The sequence below is a fragment of the Trachurus trachurus genome, assembly GCF_905171665.1.
Source record: "Trachurus trachurus genome assembly, chromosome: 8".
In the NCBI taxonomy this organism is placed as follows: domain Eukaryota; kingdom Metazoa; phylum Chordata; class Actinopteri; order Carangiformes; family Carangidae; genus Trachurus; species Trachurus trachurus.
The window spans coordinates 13841194-13851337 of record NC_139905.1 but is presented as its reverse complement, the minus strand read 5'-3'; the positions used below and the strand labels follow the sequence as shown (position 1 = coordinate 13851337).

The following is a 10144-nucleotide window of genomic DNA, read 5'->3' as shown; positions in this document are numbered from 1 at the left end:
AATAATAATAATAATAATAATAATAATAATAATAATAATATCCTATATGACATATATATTTATATATAATTAGTTATTCAGTGTCTGGGGTACATTTTCTGGGAGTCAAGCATTTTTATTTACATGTTGTTCATTTCTCACAATCTCTTCATGAGCACGCTGTCTTTTTGTAATAATATTAGCAGATTATTATTATTTTTTTTACAAACTGAAGACTGCAGAATGACATGATCAGTCCATCAGAGTAGATGAACAATTTGCAACTTGCAATGATAACATCAGTACCGGTAATCACAATGTAGCGTGATCAATCACATGGCAGACACTGTTCTCATTTAAATAACAGTAATGACAAAAATAATCATAATAATGTGATGCGTATTCTGGTACTTAGACTATTAAATGCTTGACTTGGGTGTACCATTCAGAAAATGTATCCCATACACATCCAAAAGTGAGACAACTTGATATTAATGCACCTATATAATAATTATTGTATAATGTATAGCGCATATACATCTACAATATAAGATATATGGTATATATATATATGGGACGTTGATAGCTCACTGAGTTGCAGGCGCCCCATATGCAGAGGCTATAGCCCTTTGCTGCGTGTCATTCCCTCTCTCTCTGCCTCCCCATTTCCCGTTTCTCTCAACTGTCCTATCAATTAAAGGCAGATTTTCCCCAAAAAATACTTACATAGATATTAGATACTATCTTGTTTTTTTGTTAAGTTACATTATGTGGGTATATCTTATATAGAATCAAATGAATAGCTTTAGTGTTATTTTTGAGTTAATGACATGTACTTATTTTTTATTTTATGATCTGTTAACTGTAATGCTGCCTTTTCTCTATTCCATCATGTTTTGTTTTGTTTTTATTTGCTTAGTTAGAATTATTCTGTATTAATCACTTGCTTGTATTTTACTCCAGACTTGATAATGTGTTTTTATGTTATCACTTATGTAATCATTTGCATTGCTTTGGGGTTTTAGTTGGCAAATTTCTATATAGTAATCTTAACATTGAGTGTATTACAAATTCATAAAAAAATTCATAGTCATTTTTAGCTTTTACGTACCTCTTGAAGGCAACACAGAACCTGCAGTTTCAACGTCATACCACGTGGGGGCAGTAAATAGTCATGGGTCCAACAGCACTGCTTTACGAAGGCAACAACTCATGGCATGGCTTCTGTTGAGTAATGCAAATGCAATAAACTCTCATTTATTCCAGATAGTAAAACCTTCAGATTCCTAAATGTACTGGAAGCAAAAGTGTATATTTTGCTTTTGTGATATGTATTATGATTAAACATTGTGTGTGGACCTAAAAAAAAAAATGCTTGAATAAATCATTAATGGGACTGTTGAGTGGCTGTTGTATGGTTTTGTGCAATCAGTGTATGTTTGTGTTTGGGTTGATTTAGAGCTGATATATGAATCGACTAATAGGGCATCAGTAAGCACATTACATCACTTGATAATTTAAGTGTTTTCTATTGTGTGTTACAGTACTTAAAAGATTAGTTGCCCCTGTGGCTTGATGTATGGTAGTAATTACAGTAACACACAAACACTCAGGGGTCCGGGCTGAATTTAATACATCTATTTCCTCTATCTCCTGGGATCTGCTGAGAGATGCTGTGAGTCTTGGTTTGTCAATGTCTGATTCTATTTTAAGCTTCCCTAAATGTGCAATGACCTTGAAAAAGCTGTTTTCTTTTTCTTTTTTTCTTTTTACCCCTCAGATGGACTGAAAGGCAGGAAGTGAGTGTGTCAGGGGTTAGAGGCTTGGTTGCTCATGTTTGCTATGTCAGTGTGTGAAAGCGTTACTGCAGCGCCGGTGGAGAGAGGGTGATTGAATGGTCAAGGCCTCTGAGCCTCCCCTCTGAGGGAGTTTCACTGAGGGGACATGAGAGAGGCGGGGGGCTGGGAGGAGGATGGGAGGATTGGTGAACAGGTAAGGGAGGGGAGGGGGAGTGAGTGCTGGTCTTCACGTGTCATCATATATGTACAGCATACAGCAGATGAAAAAAAAATGTAATTAATAAAAAAGCAGAGGCGAAGTTTCAGCAAGGCTGCAATTACGCATCAATTCTCCATGCTCTGATGCACATAATAATTAGATATCGACTAATTAGTTACCAATCACACTCCGTTGTGAGCAGGATTATGAGCAGTCAAGGAAACAAAAATCAGTGGGAGCTGAACTCTGATCACACCACATCAGGGATGAAGGAGGCTTAAGGGAAGCTATGGGCTTCAGTTCCAACACTTAGGTTTGTTATCTCTAACTGATCTCTTGCTGATCACTATGTTTATGCTTACTCTGGAGTCTACTATAGGTCGCCTACCACCGTTGTGTGCTGCTGCGGCTTAATAGGCAGCTGCAAGCAAACAGTGTTTCATTCAGAAGTCAGTAAGCTGTACTCACACTGCAGTTATTAAAAGATTACATCAGGGATCACACCACACCGTATGATTAATTAACCTTGACTGATGCTTTGTAAAGCTGAATCCAGCTGAGCGAGTATGCCCACAGGTCTGCGTGTACATACACATACATATGAGATGGTTGAAAGCTTCACTCTTGCTGGGCTTCCTTATACTGACTCAGGGTTACTGTAGTGAAACAAAGCCTTGCTTTCTCCAGATTAGTATGGGGCCGGTCCTCTCATCCCCCTCATCCATCCTGGTGCGTGATGCTCTTATTAGTCCCTGTCCAAACACTAAGAGTTTTGGGGCTCTGGGTATTGTCTCCTAAACTGACAGCTTGCTTTATTTCTGCATCTCTTTGATCACCTTGTGTAGTATGCTTTGGACACAGGCCAGTGTTTGGCAGAATCATCATCCCAACCACCAGGTCAAATCTGCATATGCATACAGTGTATGGTTCAAAGGGGAGCTGACTCAGGAAGGTGCTGGGTTGCTTGGCTTCAGTCCCCTGCTTCCCATGGTACACAGATGAGCAGCACAGTGCTGTCGTAACCTGAAGGACAGCCCATGAATTAAACATAGCGGGCATATTAGTGCTTAAACATGTCTTTTCATTTCCAGTTTGAATCATGAGGTATAGTGGAGCTTATGGTACAGTAAAAGATTAACAATTCCTGTGTGCTGCTTTGCTTTTATCCCACTGGCACATGCACAAACACACAAGTAATTATGGCGTACATCAGCACACAACAACACACCACAAGTGAGCCCCTTCAAGATGTTTGGCAGAGAAATCTTGAAGCACAAATGGTGTATATTTTCAATAGTTTTTTATTAATATGTGCTGATACAAGGTCGCTCTGACCTGCGATGACGCGAACACTCACAGAAAATCATCCCCTTTGGCCCAGACAGCTGTCAAAGCAATGACCATGAGAAAATAATTAAAAACAAATAAAAAAAAAAAACCAAAGAGAACAAATGAACACCATTGCTCAAAAAAAGAGAAACAGAATCAAGGAGATATTATTAACCTCAGTTTACAAATGTCTCAGCGGTACATGATAAATTATCCATTTCATAGAAAAGTCACAGAAAGCTCTGTAAATGGTGCTATATGTAGAACCCCACATGGCACAATGTCAGTTCTCATTGTTCCTACAGTACCAGTACCAATGCCTACACCTTGCTATGTAAAACCACTAGCACCCAATAATATGATCCCATAAATAAGAGCATGTCGGGGATGTCCAATACTGACAAGGTTCTGCTGTAACGAGTTCATTAATACAGCCCTTTGCTGATTCTCAGAATATCCCATTCGCACCTGCTATAATAGCCATGTACTGTATTCTACCTCTGACGACAGACGCAGGCCTTGTTGGGGCTGCCCTGTGGATGACCAGGGGATGGGGATCGCTTATAGCCATGGACAATCACATGCAGGCACAGTTCAGCTCCTCCCCACTCCTCCTGGAGACAGTGCACTCAGCGGAGACAAAGGAAGAAATAGAAAATAAATCATGCCTACAGGTTCAGCTTGCTCCCGCTGCATGTGGACAGATGTTCGTATGTAAAAAGCTGATCCACGTCTGCTGCAGTGTATAAAACTACTGAACCTGACTGAATAAGTCTATTGTACATATGTCTGTGTGTCAAAGGATATGTTTGTTTTGGTTTTGGACCTCAGGGTTTCGATGTAGAACGGGCCTTGCATCCTCAGCATTTCGGAGAACGCCATTCTACCCAAAAGCCCCTTTGTTGTTGGTCCCACCCTGTGCATCAAAGATGGCCGCTGGCCTGAATTGCTGGCACAGCTCCCCATTCATATTCAAGACAAAAAGAGAGAAACAGCACAATCCTCTTCTCTGGGTTTATGCCATACCCCTACATATTCTTAAAACTACTCTATAAGTACTGTATAGTAGTCATGTGGATACGTAACAAGAGACCAATAATAAAATAGTACTACTTTATCATTGTTTACATTTGCTCTTTAAAAATCTCTATAGGAAAAATCCTGTCGCATTAGTTAGAACTCCAAAAATCTCGCTTTAATCAGCTGACGCGGCAGTGGATTCATATTCACATTTTCTTAAGGAAGCATCCATTAGAGCGGACGACAATCACATCATCTGTCCTCCTCTACAGGCAGATCTGTTTTATTCCATGAACGAACTCGAGAGAGCCGGCATACCGGGCTGATCGAGTTAAACCACAGAGTGATAACCTCTGAGCTGCAAACCACCAACAGCCATCTGAAACAAAGCAGCACATCCATCTCCTTATCTCCACATCCAACCCTGCACAGGCTCACTCACTGCAAACCCGCTCTAACCGGCCATCCTCCCTCCCTCCTTCCCTCGCTCCCTCAACGCCTTTGGCTATGAATTTGTGACATCTGTGACATCTCTGCTGATGTTGTCCCCGCTCCGTCCTCTCTTGGGCTGGTCTTTGCAGACATAATGACCCTCTGCTCCACTGCTGCTGTTGAACACCCCTCCCTCCCTCCCTCCCCCCACTCACAACTGCCCTCCCGGTGTGATATAGGCCACACAAATTGCTGGAAACAATATTAAATAAATAAAAAGAAGTGTTTGTATGTGTGTGTTTGTGTGTGTGAAAGGGTCAACTGCAAGAGAAAGGACTGTAGGCCTGCTGGGACCTCTGCTGTCTAATGATAGACTGAACAATGCCACAGCTCACTTTCCACTGACACTAAGCTGCAGGGGTGAACCAGCACTGTGTCAGAGGTTGGTCGTCCCACCTTTTAAACAACTTCCCACCTCACCACTGAAGCACATGCATGCCCGGCTTGCCACCAGCATGGAATGGGATAGTGTTAAAAAACATTTGCAGACCAATAAGGGAAAAAAGAAAAGAAAGCAGGGAAGAAAGAAGTGAGGGCGAGATCACTGCAGTAAATGAGTACCACAATGTAATTATTGTAATCAGAGGTTTAGAGGGCTTTCAGTGGTGGAGAAACTCCCGTTATGTGAGCCTCCGTCCGCCAGCGTGGGCCCCAGACCTTCCTACTGTATAATCACTATCATTTACCACAGTACAGCACTCCTCTGTTTATTGAGATATTAATCTGGGGTAAACAAAGCTTTTGACAAAACAAATTAACACTCTCAAAGAAGTGCAGCACTAATGGAGTCCATTGAGATTGATATTAAAATGTGGATGAGATGGGCGGGGGAGGGGGGAGGAACTGGAAAAAGAAAAAAGAGAAGTAGGCCCAAGGTGACGCACATTCATCCTCTCACGGGGGGGTGTCTGTCTAAACAGTGTTTTTCCCTGGGGCAGGTCCCAGCTGAGCACTAGTGATCAGCAACAGCACATTATGTCAAATGCAGTGACGGAGGGATGGCGCTAATGGTGATGGGGATGAGAATGATGAGGATAAAGATGATGATGATGGCCGTCTTGTGTTTCCCATTAACACTCCCGCCCTGGAGTGAATTGTTTAATCTTGTGTCCTGCTTGCTTGTTAAAATACATTCAGTTGTCCTCAGTTGACCATTGAGTGCTGTCTCAGTATGGCGCCACGACAACTGAGCCATGAGATCCGTCGCATCACACTGTCCAGCTCTGCAGCAGAGCAATATACATATGCATACTGTCATTTCATTTGTAAACACAGACAGCTCCCAGGTTCAGGTGCACATCCAAGTCATATATACCATCCGACCAGTATTGCACATGTTCCCCCTATGGCTCGAGTGATGAAACAGGGGCCTCCTTTCTGAGCCGCGTTGCACTTCGTGGCCCGCAGAATGTTACACAAATTATTTCAAATACAAGAATAAATGGCGGCAAATCCTTGTAATCCTTCTCCCTTATCTGTCTTTAACCCTCTCTCTCTCTTCCAGCCCCAAGAGCCACAGCTAAAAGCTGTCCTTTGGGTCCTCTTAGAAGTGGGACATTCAGGCTGTAGCCAAATGTCACACTGCAGTGGATGCCATCTATTTTCAGCTCACGTTCCGTCCACTTGCCACACTCTTTCATTTGGCGCAGGTTTATGAGGGAGATAGTCAAAAAAATAGAAAACAAAAATGAACAATGCCATGAATAAATCAATGTGAATAAATATTCCAAAAAACATACATAAAAACTGATAAATAAACCATAACAAATACCTATAAATAAAGCGTAGAAGAAGGCAAACTCTCAGTTTAGTAAAGGTCAGACAGATTACAGCTGGATGAAAGTAGCTTCATGAGCAGCTCTCTCTTGACAGCTAATTTCTCAAAATGTATCGCTTGCATAAGGTGGCATATTGGAAACATGTCCCCCCCCCCCGATCGGTCAACCCTGCTTGTCATTTTCATGGTATGTGGGTAGCTCATGTCTCTGGAGGCGGTCTGATTCCTACCGTCCTCCTCGTACCTGAACGCCACATCAAGAGTAAATTACATTTGAGGCGGAGAAGTAATGGCAGCTTTCGGAAATCCGCACCCCCAACCCCCTGTTGCCTGATGTGCATTCAAGTCACTTCACAAAAAAAAAAAAAAAACCTTTCAAGTGTGTGTGTGTGTGCGCACATACAAAAGTCTGGTGCACGGCACACACGCACACACAAACACGCACACACTCATACACTGGGACAAACGGACAGTCATTCAGACACGTTCATACTTACATGCACACGAACACATGCACACAGGAAATTAATGAGTTGTCACATTAGGCTCTGAAGTAATGCTGAAACTATCTTTAAGAAACAGCAAAATGCAATATTCTCTGATAGCAAAACAAATGTCATTATCATACATGCTAAAACCCATGTTGTTAAAAGTATGTCATCTGGTTATATCTTCCAAATAATACAAGAACAAACCAAATCACTGCATGGACGTTGTCGTTCCCCCCACAATGCCTTGTGTTGCCTGTGAGGCACAGCATGACATTTGACGACATCTATCTCGCTTGCCCCACACCTCACACACCCCCTCCCCTCCCTCCCTCCCCACCTCCCGCTGCCTTCGGCAATTTCACCCTGGGAATGTCAAAGGCCAAACATTAACAACATGTAATGGATTATATTACATAAAAACTGTGCCGGGACTTTTTTTTTGTTTTTTTTTTTGTTCCATTTTTCATTTGTATAAATAAAAATCTACTACACATTATAATCTCTCTCTCTGCCTTTCTCTCTCCATTTGATCACTATGGAATTTCACTGAATGGCACAGTGCAGGGGCACAGAAGAGCGAGAGATCGAGCATTTCGGGAGAGAGATAGAGTGTATCATTCAGGTCACAAAGTCCAAAACATTTTATTTTTTTTCTCTTTTGGCTGTTTGTTGCAGTACAAGAAGTCATTTTTCATAGTATTTGTTGCTTTTTGTTGCTTTTGATCATCTGGTGTCTCTATTTACATAGCAGGAATAAAGTAGATTCATGTGTGGTTCTTATGTACACGGTAATACCAATTGGTCGACCGGTGCGTTTGCGACGTTTTACAGTCTTGGTTGTCACAGCCACACGCAGGAAACAAGTCCACTTCAACTGGCTAGGCTCTAACAGCAAAGTACAGGGGGGAGGGGGAGGGTGACACCAGTCTGCTCCCGCAGCCCCCTCCCCCCCCACAAGAGGATGCAGACCCAAAGTCAACAAATTGAATACTCTCTTCAAAAACAATAGCAAGGCAGTCATTTAACTTTTCAAATGCCTAAAGCAAACAACCAGAGAGAACAGTGGAGAGGATTGGCCAGTCTCATGGATGCAGGGTCTCCTGCTCTGGAAGGGTGGTGCAACGCCTCCTCAGACTCCGTCTCTGCCTCGACTCCACTTCTGTACATCGTCGTTGATTCATCACAAGAGAAAATGAAGGCAACTATACTGAATCAGCTCCCACTGCCTGTTTGGAACAAAAGCTCTTGCTCCCTTTTACTTAGATGGAGCACTGTTTTCACTTTTGATGTTCAGTAATGAGCACTTCTGGATGAGTGAGTGTGTGTGAATGTTTGTGTGTGTGTGTGTGTGCGTGTGTGTGTGTGTTTGCCTTGTGAATGTTCTAGTTTCTGTTCTGGCTCAATAAAAGATATTTTTGGCAACAATGAAGAGCTTTCTGTGAGACATTTTTTAGGTTATAATAGTGTACTATATTCCCTGTCTCCACAGCTAACTACTCCTATCAAATCATGACTCAAAAAAGACCTATGGATGGTAAGAAAGGGAAATGAGATAAAATATAAAATGATATTCCCATCTCCGGAGGCAGGTCTGAAGAGAAATTACATAAAAACTTTAACAAAGTTTTAAAGTTTTGAAATATTTGAAGGTAAAGGGGGTGGATCGGTACATTCAGAGTGCTGGACTTGGCCTTAGGGTACCAAAGGAACTGGGGAGGAATGGGGGAGGAGAGAGCAAATGAATACTCTGCGGAAAAAAACACCCATCGCTCATCTCCATAAGACAGAGGAGGGTTAAAGATAAAGGCTGCTTCTGCAGAGTCAGCCACGACTTCCCCTGAAGGTCACTCTGTTTGCTCATCTGTTAGTTAAATAAATGTCAAGAGAAAGAAAGGCAACCAAACAAGCAGAAAGTGGAGAGATGTGAGAACGAGGCGGGCTAGGAGGCGGTTCTGGCCATCACATTAGTCCCCAACTTCCTCTTTCAGGCTCCAGTCACAGGCTGGTGACCAGCTGCATTTGTCCGTCTCCCTCATTGTGGGCAGGCTCCTGAGCCTGGTGTCCCTCCCCGCTCGGCCTCCGGGGCGGGGCCTGGTAGAAGGTCTGCATGGGGGCCCCGCGAGAGCCGAGGGCAGGCCTCCCAGAGCTGTAGTACAGCTCCTCGGGGGGCTGGGCCGAGCGAGGCACCACCTCCAGGGGCTCAGGACTGCTGTCGGGGTAGGGTGAGTCTCGCAGGTTGGTGATGCTGGTGTACAGGGAGTCGCGGGCGGGGGAGTCGGGCGCTCTGTTGCCTCCCTGCCCGCCGGCGCTCTGGCCGCTGTGGCCGCTGTGGCCCAAGCTCTCGGTGAGGTCGGCCGTGTAGCTCTCCGATTCCTCCGGGTCGCTCTGGTAGAGGACGGACTGGGCGCGCTGCAACAGCAGAGGCTCCTCCAGGGCTTTGTAAAGTAGCTCCACGTCCTGCGGGGTACGCTGCCGCCCTTCTCTCATAAAGTCATCATCTTCGTCCAAGCCCAAAGACTGCTCCGGTCCGGCTTCCACCGTCCCCCGGCCGACCCCACCGTGAGTACGACCCCTGGCCAGACTGCCACACACCCTGTCCCCTACATCACCACCAGCACCTCCTCCGCTTCCTCCTCCAACGCCCCCTCTCAGGTTGTTGTGCACAAGCTCCGAGATGATCATTTTCTCAAAGGCCGCCGCGTCGGAGAGGTTTCGTCGAATGCCTCCGCCGCCCAGGGCCTCCGTGCTGCGGGGATTGAAGAGAGGCGGGGGACTGTCTCCTCCTCCGCTACCTAGGAAGTCACAGCTGCCCCCGCCTCCACCTCCTGGGCCACTGCGCAGGGAGTAGCTGTTGTTGAAGTTGCCATTCAAGGGCAGGGTTTCCATCCCACAGGGGTCGCGGGCCTTAGATAACGTGCTCTCTGGACCCAAACACAAACAGAAGAGATACAGAAGACTGAGGGTTTGGCTGCTGCTGCGCAGACAGATTCAAATGTCAGGAAGAGAAAAAGAAGGAATATCAAATGGTAAAATGTAATCTGACAGCCATGTGAACTGA

At 44.4% G+C, this 10144-nt stretch overlaps 1 protein-coding gene across 1 annotated transcript in view; it reads right to left on the bottom strand.

Moving 5' to 3' along the window:
- Window positions 1-8772: 8772 nt before the first annotated feature.
- Window positions 8773-10144, bottom strand: part of adgrl1a (adhesion G protein-coupled receptor L1a) — a gene marked incomplete at its 5' end in the record, with an annotated part of 50363 nt that continues 48991 nt past the window's right edge. The window contains one exon of the mRNA XM_083976412.1: window positions 8773-10007. Coding sequence (XP_083832538.1) covers window positions 9082-10007 — 926 coding nt within the window. The 3' untranslated portion in view covers window positions 8773-9081. The remainder of the gene's footprint in view (window positions 10008-10144) is intronic.